The following is a 13324-nucleotide window of genomic DNA, read 5'->3' as shown; positions in this document are numbered from 1 at the left end:
TTAGGAGGAGTAAGTCAGGAGATAGACGCAGTCATTGATGTAATTTTATTTTTTACTGGTCGCTTAATTTTTCATTGTCTTTCCATTGTACTAGCTACTATTCTTTTTCTTGATAATTATAATATATAAGATGCCCCTTCAGTATCTTTTTTTTAAGAAAGACTCTAGTAATGAAAAAAATAGTGAACGGAATCCTCCTTGAAATGGATGTACCTACAATTTCAAGGCCCGGCTAACAATTTGGGCTGAAAACCATGCCGTTATTCTACCCTATTGCATCGCAAACAGACCCACCCTCAGGTTTCACTGATTTGTCAAGTTACCATCACAGCGAGATGAAAGATGGAAACTAACTGAAATCCCAGGAAATGCTGACTGGTAGATCAGGTCCAGAAGCTCGGCTCAAATATGCACATGGTGATTTCTGAGGCAAACCAAAATAACATTTCACCTAGAGTGAAACTTATGTCCAGGGAGAAAGTAGTTCAAAGAAGCAAGCTTCCCCTTCCTTTCTTGATTTTACTTGCCTGCTATGAATGCTATCTAGAGGTGTGCACTCACTAATTTAAGATTACCTGAGCAGAAGGCTAACATGATGTTCTAGCATTCCAGATACTCCTTTAGATCCAGCTTCAATGAACTATTCCAGTATATCTCAGAGCTACCATGCTCAGAAATTGTTGAAGTAGCTGGCTCCAATGAAGCGCTCTCCAGGGCCTCAGCTAAATCTGAATCCCAAAGCCCTGAACTGCAAGCCTTCCTGTAGACATCAAAACCTGCAGCTTTCAGACCTTCTGAGAAGAAATTATTTAGTGAGGGACTCTCCAAGCTTATGTCTCTTAGTAATTCACTTGCAGCATCAGAACTACGAAATATCAAAGCTGAGCATGTCTTATCCAACAATCTTAGATCAAAATCCTTTGAGAAGACATGATGCAATCTTGCAAGGCGTGATCTCAGCTCTTCTGCAGATGTCTCCCTAAAGCCCCACAAGAAAACAACACTCTGGGTGCTCACTGTCCTTGTGGTATCTGACTCATTATCATTAGTGCAGTCAACACCATCAGATTCTTCCACCATGCAACCGGGATAAAGAATGTTACGGTGATCTTCAACTGTGTAATGCTGCTCACCAGACTGAGATTGACACTTGGGAGTGATTTTAAGTAACTTGCTTAGCTTAGCAAATAATTTTGTTATTCTCAGAACATTTTCTCCACTTTTTGTGACACCCTTGGTACCATCTGCGCAAACCAAGAAAGAGAGAACGGGAGTTCAATTCAAAATGCCACTAAGAAAGCACTATAATAATGTATGCAACAATTTAAGGCTCACACCTACTACTAGTTACAAATAATATACTTCATTTTCTAAAATATGATGAGCAAGGAGAAACTCCATAGTTTATTAGCAACATGGTGTGTTAATTAAGTTAGCTGGAACTGTACCTTGCAGTGGTATTTCTATTTCCATTGGCACAAAGTACTGTCTCTGTAAGTAACTCAGAGCCGCTTGTATATTCTTCGCTTTTCTCAAAGGGCTAATTTCTCGCCACAAGTGGCCAATATCAACAACACTAGAGAAAACCAGCCTCGAAGAACACATAAATTCATGCAGGTTCGGCGGAAGAGGCGCAATAAATTGTGTGTGCATCATTGTTAGGTCTGAGAAAGAAAAAAATAAGTTATACTATTTTATAAATGACAGGTCGATAAAAAACTAGTGATGGATCAACATACCATTCAAGCAATTGTATGATATGATTGGTTTCTCTGAAGATGCTACTAGATCAATAACTTCCCGAAATCCGCGAAACTTCAAATTCTGCTCATCTTCCAATTTTTTGATGTCCATCTGACAAAAAAGAGTTCCCAAAGGAAAAAAAATTGAAACCAGATTAAGATTACGCCATTTAGTTACATTTAAATGGTGTTGCCAAGTTTTAGGGATACAAACCAGGAGAAGATTTTTATCCTCTGCAGAACTAGTAAAGATCACACGCACAGCCCTAGGCACCCCACCTTTATCCGGAACAACAAGAGGTACAAGATCACCAGAGGTACCATTTACTGTCTGCAGTATAGCTCAACATCATCAATGATTTGGAGTTATATTTTATACAGATTGCGCCCTACGGGTGAGCACATACAAATCAGACCCTGCTAAAAGCATGTCATCTATTCCACATTTGTCAGTTCTTTATCACAGCACCTAGCTCTTGTAGCCAAAACAACAGTAAAAATACTAAAGAGCGTGAGAAAGTGAATATATTATGTTTTTCCTTGGAGGAGTCTAATAGTGTCACATTCGCAAAAAAAGAGAGTCTAATAGTGTTAAGAAAATGACTTATTTTTGGACAAACCATGAAATGTAAAGTGGAGAAACCACACCTCCAAAACAAGTTGAACTTGGCGATCACTGCAAACATCGATGGTCATACTGGGCCTTGAACCATATGATTCACTGCCCATGATTAGTTTCCTGAGAGAACTAACTAAAGATCCTGCACAGTAAGACTTCATGTTAGGAGACATCTAACTATCTAAATAATACACAGAGTAGCCTTAGTATTATTTATCGAAAGTGCCCTACCATCAGCTGTTTTACTGGGTTCTGCACATCCTTTACGCCAATGCTGAATTCTCGACTTAATTCTAGTTGTAAAAACTGAATCAGCAACGGATGCACTTGCTGATGGAGATGGCTGCTGAAGATGAGGGGTGAAAGTCTTTTTCCTAGCCAAGGATTCTTGCACCCTTGATAGATAAGATATACCTGCCAATATAAAAATTAAGCCCTCTATCAAATAACCAAATTTGCCATTTGTTTGGGTGCATGATATAGGACTCACCATCATAAATGCACATATTAAAATCAAAACCATCACGAGCCATCGATGAAAAGTAAGATGATTGGCAGGAGAAACTATAAGAAGGCATTCCAAGCTGTAGTTCATCTCTGGGAAACAAGTGGAAATTGTACCTGTACAACCAAAAGACCGACAGGAGCATCAGTAATGATGACAGAAATCAATAGACTGGAGCACAGAACAGAGCAAGCATACTCCTCAAAAGGATGAAACCTGGATTAATTAAATGAACCCAAAGTGTAAAATTAAACAGACATTTACAAGCAATAACTCAGATGATCCATAATGAATGGAGATTTTAGTGCTACAGTCATAAGATATGGTCATTACACATGACATAACATCGACCAAAGAATATTCTTTGGGGTAGCAGCGCGAGCAACAGAATTTAGTATGACAAAACTGAAAGCAGGTTTGGCAGGCAATCCTGAGATTTTTCGAGCAGCTTTATTGCTCTTTCATATGTCATTTCTGTGAGATATTTCATGTCCCTGTCAGTTGCTTGCTAGTTTGGAAAGTATGATTTTCTTCGTTTTTATGCAAGGAAAAGTATGCTTCATTTTATTACCAACGATCCAGCTCATTGATTCACAGGAGGATTTTGGTAACTCCCTTTTTTCGAACAGGGTGTTAAAACCCCCGGCCTCTACATCATTGTTATGCACACAACCATCTTTATTGAAATTGACGCAAGGCAGCGAGGCCAAAGACATCAACAAAAGGAGTACAAGACATAGACAACTACGGTAGAAACATCACAAGATATGAATTTAACACCTACGATTAAGTCCACTTCTTCCGCAACAGCGCCGTCAAGAATGGATAAACACCCCCGCGCCATCATTGGCACGTCCAGCCGGAGACAGTCAGGAAAAGTATTTGATCCAGGTTGCCGAAACCAAACACTGAAGACCAGCATCGGCAAGGAGACAACACCTTCAACAAGGTAACGACGCAAGTTCGACGCTGCTAAGCCCAATCAATACATAAGTTCAGAACAAGGTCCCAGACATGAAGCGTTGTTTCAGTCACCATCTTCATGATAGATCTTTCCATAGTCACACGAGTTAGAACTCCATGGCAGTCCCCAGTGGCGCTACCAAATGGTGGGATGAATTCCACCTTAGACCATCACACCGCCATCGGGAGGCCAGTCATGTTGTAGCGCGGAGCTAACCGCTGCCACTCCACACTGGCATGCCCCGACTTGCATATTCCCAGGACCGTTGCCCCCGGCGTCCTCCATGTGAAGAAGCATATGCCACCCTGCTTGATGCAGACAGGGAACCGCCGGCGCACTCCAACCCCATCAGCACAGTAAGTTTGTGCCGCCCTTTCTAACCCAAGTATTGCTGTGTATGCAGACATACAACCGGAGCTGTATTTGCTAAACATTACCATGGTAAAAAGGTCCACCTATATACCAACCTGATCGCATCTTGCCATTTCCCCAAAACTGGAGTAGCAAAGTTTCATTTAAGCACACAAGGTGTTTGACGAAATGCCTCAGTGAGCACACAAGACATAGGCTGATGGGCCACCGCTCCACATACCAGCTAAACTATCTTACGACTGATTTCAGTGCGCACAAGATGTTTGACAGAGTGCTTCTTGCGGAGGAACAGGGGCGAGAGAGGTGCTTACGGGTAGGCGACAACGTCGGAGCCGGAGGCAGAGCCCAGGCGGAACGGGCAGACGGCTATGTGGAGAGGCTGGAAGGACTCGGAGGCGAATTTGGCCTTGAGGTACGCCGTCTCCACCGTGTCGACCGGCAGCGCGCGTCGCCACCCGGTGGGGGCGCCCGTCTTTACCGCCGCGATAGCCACGTAGTCGCACTCCTTCACGTGAGCCGCCAGCTCCCGCAGAGCCTCCGGGAAATTCCTCCTGGTGACCTGCTTCGCCGACGCGGCGGCGGCCATTGGTGGCGGAAGCAGCAGCTGAGCACGACCAAGGTGAGGAACGAGGCGTGCAGTCTGCTCGGCTCGGGGGACCGGGAGGAGGCGGCGGCGACTGAGGGTGGGCCGGGGAACAGCGGCGACGTGGAGGCGGAGGACTGGAGTCGAGTGGTGTTAGTGGCGGCGGTGGCGGCGGTCGCGGGAAGGGGGATGCCGTGGAGGTGGTCGTGGGGCGGCGCCCAGAGACCAGACGCTGCGCTGGGGCGCTGCTATTCGCTGCTTAATGGGCCGCAGACAGTGTGGTCAATTTCACATTGGTCTTTTGTAGGAGTAGAATTTATTGTTGAAAGAATGTAGAATCTAATAATATCGTATGATATAACCAAATTAACAAAAATTAAGTAAAAATTTCATAGTGTTATAATAAAATTCTCATATAAATAAAATAAAATAATCATCCTTTTCGTAAAAATGTTCATATGCTTTTTGAAAACATTCATGTATTTTTAAAAAGTACTAAAATAATTTAAAAAGTGTTCATTTGCTTTAAACGATGTTTGCATATTAAAAAAAGTATGTATGCAATTTTCAAAATATTTCACAAGTTTCAAAAAAATTATTGTGTATTCAAAAAATGTTGAACTATTTCAAGAAGATATGTGTGTGATTTTTAAAAACTTCTCACGTGTTTTGAAAAATATTCCATGTATTTTTTAAAAAGGTGTATTTATCAAAAAATATTTGTATTTTATTAAACAAAAAATAAATAGAGAAAAATAAATGGGAAAAGAAAAAGAAAAACCGCAAAAAACAACTTGGAAATAAAGTAAAAATTAAAAATAAACAAAAATGGAAAAAAGGAAAGATCAAAACTAAAGCAGAAAAAAGTGAAAGAGAAAAAAGAAAAAAGAAAATCAAAAAACGAATGGGCCTCGACCCATGTATGTCGCCCTGTAGGTGATCCCGTGATATGTACTTCTAAATCTATTGGAAAAAGTTGGGCTAGCGCAGGGTTGGTGGCAGCGGCGGACCGGTAGAAGTTGGGCTAGCGCAAGGTTCGGACGGGAAAGGTACCTTAGTTGGGATGTGCAATAAATTAGTAAATGACTGAGCTGTTGTTAGAAGTGAATGTTTTCGAGACTAGATGGGGTGAATGGTCCTATGAAATAAAAGTACACTCAGTTCTGAGAAGTCAGCAGATTTTACGTAACAAACAACTAGGTTGGTCCTTAGGAGTACTTGATAGCGGAATAAACATATTGCACGATATTAAGAGGTGAATAAGGAGATCAATGATGTTTAATGGCTTGGATGGTTGGTGTTATCCTACTCTATGTTGATGAAGGCGTCAAATCAAATGATTCTAAAATCACAAGAACGCGTGGTTGTGTCGCACATCAAGCACAACCAACCTATTACAACATGACTTCCACCAAGAAGCATCACTAAGAGGTGAATCTTCACAAAGTAGGAGATCATTGAGGGACGAGGCGATTTGGCGCCCGAGCTCAGCTGAGCCCGATATCATTGCCATCCATTCTGTGATTGGGATCCGGAAAAATCGGTCTGCCAGGATTGCACTAGTACTTTAGAAATTGGGGCAGGGCGTGGAAATACGGACGGAACAGTGCATCGTACGTGGGACCGAAGGAGGCGGAGGGGTGACGGTTCCGTGCGTGTGGTCTGGTCCGTGGACCAGAACGTTGGCGTTTTTCCCGATCTGTGGACCAGATAAAGAGAACATGACGGTGTGGTAAAAGCTGAGCCGTCCGCGATGCACGATTGGGCCGCGCACGACCTCCACCGGCGGTGACTGGGCTGGAAAAAATGGAGGATGCTGGCATGGAGTTCCTGCTCGATGCCGTTGACAGGTTAGCCGACGCAGATCTGCAAAAGCTTGTTATCGATTTTGGTTCTATGGCGACTGACTGGGCATGGCCGCCGCCGCTGCTATATCTTTCTCAGATTTCCATTGCGGGAGGAGTTCGCCGACAGTCATGAGCACCCAGATCCGGTTCCTCTTGCATTGTTGGCGAACCCCAGAAGTGAAGTTGCCGCCCCAGCAGACTCGAGTACTGGGTCTGGTTGTGCTCAACAGCTCAGTGTCAAAGTCAATGGCAGCGCACGAGACGGGGTGTGGCGACGTCCCGACTCTTCCCCGACAAGGTCCGCTCAGTCAACTGACAGGATCAACGCGCAGGCACCTGGGTGGACTAAAAGGTATGCAAAATGAAATTTGTGTCGCTGTATGGTTTCAGTTCCTGCGTGCGTGTTGCTGTACATTATTGCGCGCACAAACAAATTCATACAGTATTTAGCTTAATTCAGGCATTGCTCGTGGAGCCAAAGAAGCAAACGAAAAAATGGTTTGGGGAATCTGAAACATGAGCGTTGAGGTTGCATGCCCTGTTTGCATACCCTGAATTCAGACATTGCCCTGTTTGCATACCCTGATGAGTAACTAAAGGATGCATGCAGTAAAATATTGTGTACATGGCCAATCAAATGTAAAACCTAAAGAAAGGTATTGCCTGTGGTTTTGCAGATTAAGTCTGGGAAGTGCACCACCGGACCGGACACAATGCCCTTCCCGAATGAGCGCTATGGAGCAGTCGATTCACAAGTACGCAGAGAAGCCAACAAAAAGTGTGATAAGGCATGCAAGTAAAATATACACTAGGGCGATGTTTGAAGAATTCGGACGCTTGTTAATTGAAGCGACAACATACAATGTCACAGAGAAGGAGAAGATGAGGAAGTATGTCACGGTTCACAACAATGCAGCGAAAAGAGAGAAATGGAGCAGGGTTGAGTATGAGGTGAACGTAACCGAAGACAAACAGAGTATACATGTGAATGTGGTCAGTTCGAGCACACTGGAATGTTGTGCAGCCATGTATTGAGGGTAATTTTCTGCTGACTTCTTTTGTTTCATTTGGAATTGAAATATTTGCCCTTGTATAAGAAATTTATAAAATTTGTTTGATGAGTCAGGTCATGGAGATACTACATATGGAGGAGATCCCTGCTAAGCATATATTGAAGCGGTGGACCAAAGACGCGAGGGACATACTTCCAAAAGATCTGGTTCAGTACCAGAGAGATAATTCAGTTAACATGTCGTTGACATGTAGGCACTCGACCCTTTACTTGAGAGCAATGGAGGTAGTGCGGCTGGGTGACTCTAGTGCAGAAGCATTCGATCACATATTAGACGGGCTTGAAGCTCTTTTGGTGAGTGGCGCACCTTTCAGAAAGCGAAGGATGGTCTGGGTTTTGTGGACCGCATGGGTGAATTAGCTCCCGGTACTTTGCCTGGCAATGGAGAGATTCCATGTGTTGGCGGCGAGTGTGTTGACAAATGCATCAGTGCTGGAAATTCTGGGAGTGTCAATGCTCTCCTTGGCCTCATAGCTCCAGAAAAGAAAGGGGGGGTCAGTAGACCAACGAATAGCAGGGAGAACGCACCGTACAAGGGTCTGAGTAAGCGCACAAGATTCTGCAGCATATGACAGTGCGAGGGGCACAAATGAACAATTTGCCCTGTGAGAGGAGATGCGCCGAAGAAGTCACAAAATCTTGGAAGGTGTAAGAATTGTGGTATGGAAGGCCGCAGCCGTACCACGTGCACAAGCCGATTGGGCATTGCAGAAAACTGAAATCTGGAATTTAATTGTTGTAATCTAAGGTATTTGTATTCCGAGGATTTTCTAGTGTTTTTCTGTGAGCATTTGCTCCACGCTTGTTCCTCAATTTCGTGTGGCACTCTGTTGGTGCGAAAACCATGTTTCATGAACATTTGTACTATGATGATTGTTTAATCGATGAACTGGATGTATCTGATTTTCCGAGATGGATGCTTCAGACTTTTAACTGAATCTTGTTTCTGCTGGAGTCGGATTTCGGCTGGTGCTTGTATGCATTTTGATGTGTTTGTGGCCAGATGGCATACATGATGTTGGCTTGGGCACTCATCAAATTCAAAATTCGATTTGTTCTGCAAAAGCTGTGTCCCCTTTGGTGCCTACCAGCACTTGTGTGCTTTTTCAAACATTTTTGAAGCTATAGTGGTAATACCAATGGCGCCATCCTCTGTTGACACCGCATGAGTGGCACAACAAGGAGGTCTGAAGGTAGTCGCTTTGTCGGGGATCAGCAAGTTCAGGTTACAATTCTCTGCTGTTTGTACCTATCTTTGGCTAGTGGCTACCTAATAATGATGCAGAGAAATCGTAATCCTCCCATTGCTGCAGCAATCCCGCTCTTCATCCATTGGGACAGTGTCAAGCGCTTGGAGTGCAACAAATCTGCCAGCAGATAGAGGTGAAGGAGTGGACGAGGTATAGGTGCATCTTCAGTTAGCATTTTTTTGGTGGTGGGTTGAATGTATTAGCAGGGAGAGGTGAATCCAACTAGCAATGAGCAGGGCCGGTGTGCTGAAGCAGGAGGTGAGATGGGCAAGACTCCGGTGAGGAAGGGTTCGGGGAACACGACCCGACGACAAGCGCTGAGATCGTCCATGGCGGAGGCGGCTCTCTATCGGCTCAGGATGGCTCGGATAAGACGACGAGCCGTCGGACAACTACGTGTTCCGCCTCTCCGCCGCAACGCGTCGGCGCAATGATTGCTCTCCAGCGCCTGAGTGGGAAAAGTAAAATATGCCAATAGAATAGGCAAATTTGACAATTTTGACCTATAATCGAAAGCAAATCACAGAATGAACTGGTTGCGAAACTATTTCACACCCCTGACCCTTTTGTGTAGCGTCCGCCACGCCGGCGCCACACCCTACGGTGCAGCGCCTAGCTCCGGGGCATTGCACCACTGTCCACCGTGGCGGCCCACGGGCCCGCACCCAGCAGTGCAACGCCTCCGAGCTAGGCGCTGCACCTGTACAGTGCAGCGCCTGCGGGCTAGGCGTTGCACGTGTAATGTGCAGCGCCTAGCGGCTAGGCGCTGCACTGTGACTTATATGCAAACGCGTCAGCCCTCTCCTCCCCCACCCTCCCCATTGGCAGTTACAGAAAAAAGGGCGGCGGCCATCTGCACTCCCCCTCTCAATCCCCTCTCCCAAATCCTTCCGATCCGACAATTTGGTCCGTGCATTTGTTCACCAATCCATCGTGGAAGGTACTCTCCTCCGATCCCCTTCGTTCTATCCATAGAAAATATTATATTTTGAAGAATTGGGGAACCCTTGTTTGAATCTTGCATGTATTAGATTTGGGCAACTTTTGTTTGAATCTTGCATATATTAGATTTGGGGAACCCTTGTTAGATTAGAATGTGGTTTGGATAGATAGGTTGACATGTTATTTATATAGTTTGGATACATAGATTGACATGTTTTTTGTATGGAGAAGTAGATTGACATGTTATTTGTATGGAGAAGTAGATTGACATGTTATAGTTTGGATACATAGATTGACATGTTATTTGTATGAAGTAGGCCCAAGTAGGGGGAAGCACCATATGCTTTGGATCTTGCATGTAGTAGGCCTACTTTAGTTTTTTTGAATTGAAAAGATAATTGTGTTGACAAGAATGCTTTGTTGAAATTGTTAGGATGGTTTGGCTTCTCGATGATCACTGGGACCATCAACACCGGTTGTACGCTATGTTGGTGCAGCAGCGGGTAATACTGAAAGTGGCCGGTGTTATGAATTTCGTATGTTTTTTCAAACACATATGCCCCATATGTAATGTTATGATTTGTTTGTTTGTAGGAGCTTGCACCTCTGAAGTTTCGGTCTCACGGGATCAGCCTTGGAGGGATGAGCTATGATGAGCGGTACACACCTTATGTTAGGGAGGCAGGACTTCTCCCTTTCATTGAGTTGGTCCGCCGGTCGACGCCACCCAACAATGCTGCAGCACTCACCGCGCTTATTGATCATTGGAGGCCGGAGACACACACTTTCCATCTTCGGACCGGGGAGATGACCGTGACACTGCAGGATATCGCTATGATCACCGGTCTTCCTATCGATGGCAATCCTTTATGTATGAACACCGATTCTGAAGGGTGGCGCGCGCAGATGCAAGCCGGTATGGTTCCTCCGGAGCCTCGGGAGCCAGAAAGGGAAGATAAGAAGAAGGAAAGAGTCGCAGCGGGCGCTACTTTCACGTGGATATCATCGCACTTCGCTCATTGCCCCGATGATGCTAATGAGGACATGGTGAAGACTTATGCTCGTGTCTACATGTGGTACGTGGTATCGAGGACAATGTTTGCTGATGGCACAGGCAAGAATGCTCCATGGATGTGGCTAAAGGCGTTGACCGTCTTCGATAGCAAATGGAGTTGGGGTTCGGCGACACTAGCTTACTTGTATCGACAGGTATGAAGTTGTTTCCTTTTCACTTCATTGATACATTATCAATGCGCTCTTGCGGCAAATTTGACCATGTTCTTTTTTATGTGTAGTTGGACGATGCCAGTTGTAGGCACACTGGAGGTATTGGTGGTTGTCTGCTCGCACTTTCCATATGGAGCTGGGAGCGTCTGCCGGTTGGACGACCTAAGACCGTGAAGTACGAGGATTGGGACGATAAAGACGACCCACTACGGCTCCCCACTTGGGCTTACAAGTGGGATGTGTTAAATGAGACGACGGATGATCCCTCTGTAATGTACAAGTTGTACAAGAGCGAGCTGGACGCGATCACGCCTGAGCAGGTGAACCGACCTTGCATAAGTGATTATCATGCTTGTATCTTCACTCGATATCAATTTTGCATTCAATCCCATTTTGCAGGTGGAATGGGAGCCGTATGGAAAAGGAGAGAGTTTTGGTAACCCTATAGAGTTCAGGCTTAATCCGATGTGCATTAGGGATAGGGATCTTTGGCATATGCGGTGCCCACTGATATGCAACTGGGCGGTTGAGCTTCACCTGCCACATCGGGTGTTCGGCCAGTTTGGTTTGTTCCAGCCACACCCGCCGGAGTGGGAGGACACGGACAAGTTGCTACACGCGTAAGATATAATTAACCTTGAGCACTTAGCAGCTTCTCGATGGTTTCGATGATGCTAATATCTTGTTTCTAACTTGCAGGTTGGATAGGAAAAAGCAGCGGAAGATCAAGGATTGGGCCAGCCATCACAGGAAGTATGTCGTGCAGTTCGCTCTTAGTGTGGAGCAAGCAAGGGCTGGAAAACGAGCCCAGCTTCGTGAGCACTGCCCGATCGCGTTCAACAACTATCTCGCATGGTTTCTTGCAAGTACCCGCGTGGAGGTATGCCAGCCGGCGTATGCTGAGGAGATTCTGGAAGAACCCACCGTTTTTGATGAGGTAGCCCAGCACCAGTACAACGCATTAGTCAGGAAAGGCAACTCGGTGATCCCTTCAGCTCCAATGATGAACTTTGTGGTTAGCCCTTTTTGCTTTTCCATTCGCACTTTTCACATCTTCGCTTGCCTAACACTTTGATACTGTTTCTGTTCATAGCGTGCCCAGATCAAGAAAGCAGCTGACGAGACCGAGACTATTCTGGAAACAACCCCGGCTGGCAAAAGCGATGGGGAAGGTGCACTTCGAGAATTCATTAAGGTTCACATCTCCTTCAAACTAGCACTTAACATTTGTTGGTACGTTCCATGTCTCATTCACTTGTACATGTTGCAGCGCCAGGGCCAAAAGTTAAGGCGGCTATCAAACCTTTTCGGTTGTTGTGACCCCGAGTATGTATCACCAGAACGGTCTAGGTCGGCGACACCATCAGATCCCGCTTCGGGGCAGAGCCATGGTGAACCTTTCACGGATGAGGATGTGGGTGGGGTCACCCAAGAGGTATGGCATGACGATATATATCCATTTGTTGATGCATTGCTAACTATATCCTCACACACGGTCTTTCCATATCTTTTGTTGATGCATAGGTTGCTGATGATATGACCTTGGGGACGTACCGGGATCGGTCTGCATACGAGTTGAAGCCTAGGAGGGGAATCAACAAGTACACACCTGAAGACTTCACCCAAAGAGGCAAAAGGACGGTCGGCACCTCGCGGATGGCGGCTTTGGATGACTATTTGGATGACGATGTCGAACCGGAGGCGGAGCCGGAGCCGGAGCGGGTACCTCTTCCTAGGAAGGTGAAGAAGATAAGCGTCAAGAGGGGGGAGGACCCAGCAAGCGTGGAAAGCACTAGTCATCTTAGTTTTTTTATAATGTTGAACTTCGAGTGCGATTTGTTATGTCGTTGAACTTGGAGTGGTCGTACCTTTTATGTCGTTGAACTTGGAGTGGTGGTAGCTCTATGGTAAACTAGAACTTATTGTGATGGTCATTTCTATGAAATGAAGTCTTTTGTGAACCCTTTGTTTCTTATACTAATTGTTATACTTGGAGAAATGATGTCGTACCTGAATGTTTGTTATACTAGTTGTTGAACTGTGGCTGAAAGAACTGTGGCTGAAAAAGACCCAGTAGAGGGGGGGAGGAGGCACAGTAGGTAGGCCTCTAGTTTCAGGCAAAAAAATTGCTAAGTGTTTGTGCAGCGCCTAGCACGGAGGCGCCGCACTCTACAGTGCAACGCCTAGCTCGCAGGCGCTGC

At 45.4% G+C, this 13324-nt stretch overlaps 2 protein-coding genes across 2 annotated transcripts; one reads left to right on the top strand and one right to left on the bottom strand.

Annotated features, from left to right (window-relative positions):
• Positions 1 to 386: 386 nt before the first annotated feature.
• On the bottom strand, positions 387 to 5040 carry LOC123119454 (poly(A)-specific ribonuclease PARN-like). The gene is made up of 8 exons (XM_044539260.1): positions 4514 to 5040; positions 2852 to 2982; positions 2593 to 2775; positions 2391 to 2503; positions 1957 to 2073; positions 1740 to 1854; positions 1449 to 1664; positions 387 to 1244 (listed from the first exon to the last, which is right to left on the bottom strand). The coding sequence occupies exons 1-8, from the start codon at positions 4786 to 4788 to the stop codon at positions 601 to 603; spliced, it is 1794 nt and encodes a 597-aa protein (XP_044395195.1). The 5' UTR covers positions 4789 to 5040; the 3' UTR covers positions 387 to 600.
• A 1440-nt stretch (positions 5041 to 6480) lies between these two features.
• Positions 6481 to 8612, top strand: LOC123124338 (uncharacterized). Its single transcript, XM_044544970.1, has 4 exons — positions 6481 to 6635; positions 6730 to 6984; positions 7310 to 7669; positions 7759 to 8612. Exons 1-3 carry the CDS (start codon positions 6592 to 6594, stop codon positions 7665 to 7667), a joined length of 657 nt encoding a protein of 218 aa, XP_044400905.1. The 5' UTR covers positions 6481 to 6591; the 3' UTR covers positions 7668 to 7669; positions 7759 to 8612.
• The last annotated feature ends 4712 nt before the right edge of the window (positions 8613 to 13324 follow it).

The sequence above is a fragment of the Triticum aestivum genome, chromosome 5D (assembly GCF_018294505.1).
Source record: "Triticum aestivum cultivar Chinese Spring chromosome 5D, IWGSC CS RefSeq v2.1, whole genome shotgun sequence".
Lineage (NCBI taxonomy): Eukaryota > Viridiplantae > Streptophyta > Magnoliopsida > Poales > Poaceae > Triticum > Triticum aestivum.
The sequence above is the reverse complement of the archived record's forward strand: the minus strand, read 5'-3'. Positions and strand labels throughout refer to the sequence as shown.

Excerpts from the sequence above, each read along its gene's own strand:
- LOC123119454 (XM_044539260.1), bottom strand. The coding sequence starts at position 4,788 with ATGGCCGCCGCCGCGTCGGCGAAGCAGGTCACCAGGAGGAATTTCCCG. Across the intron at positions 2,504-2,592 it reads ACCCAGTAAAACAGCTGATG|GATCTTTAGTTAGTTCTCTC; the intron begins GTAGGGCACTTT and ends CTTACTGTGCAG. Across the intron at positions 1,665-1,739 it reads ATCATACAATTGCTTGAATG|ACCTAACAATGATGCACACA; the intron begins GTATGTTGATCC and ends TTTCTTTCTCAG.
- LOC123124338 (XM_044544970.1), top strand. The coding sequence starts at position 6,592 with ATGGAGGATGCTGGCATGGAGTTCCTGCTCGATGCCGTTGACAG. Across the intron at positions 6,636-6,729 it reads CTGCTCGATGCCGTTGACAG|ATTTCCATTGCGGGAGGAGT; the intron begins GTTAGCCGACGC and ends TATCTTTCTCAG. Across the intron at positions 6,985-7,309 it reads GCACCTGGGTGGACTAAAAG|ATTAAGTCTGGGAAGTGCAC; the intron begins GTATGCAAAATG and ends GTGGTTTTGCAG.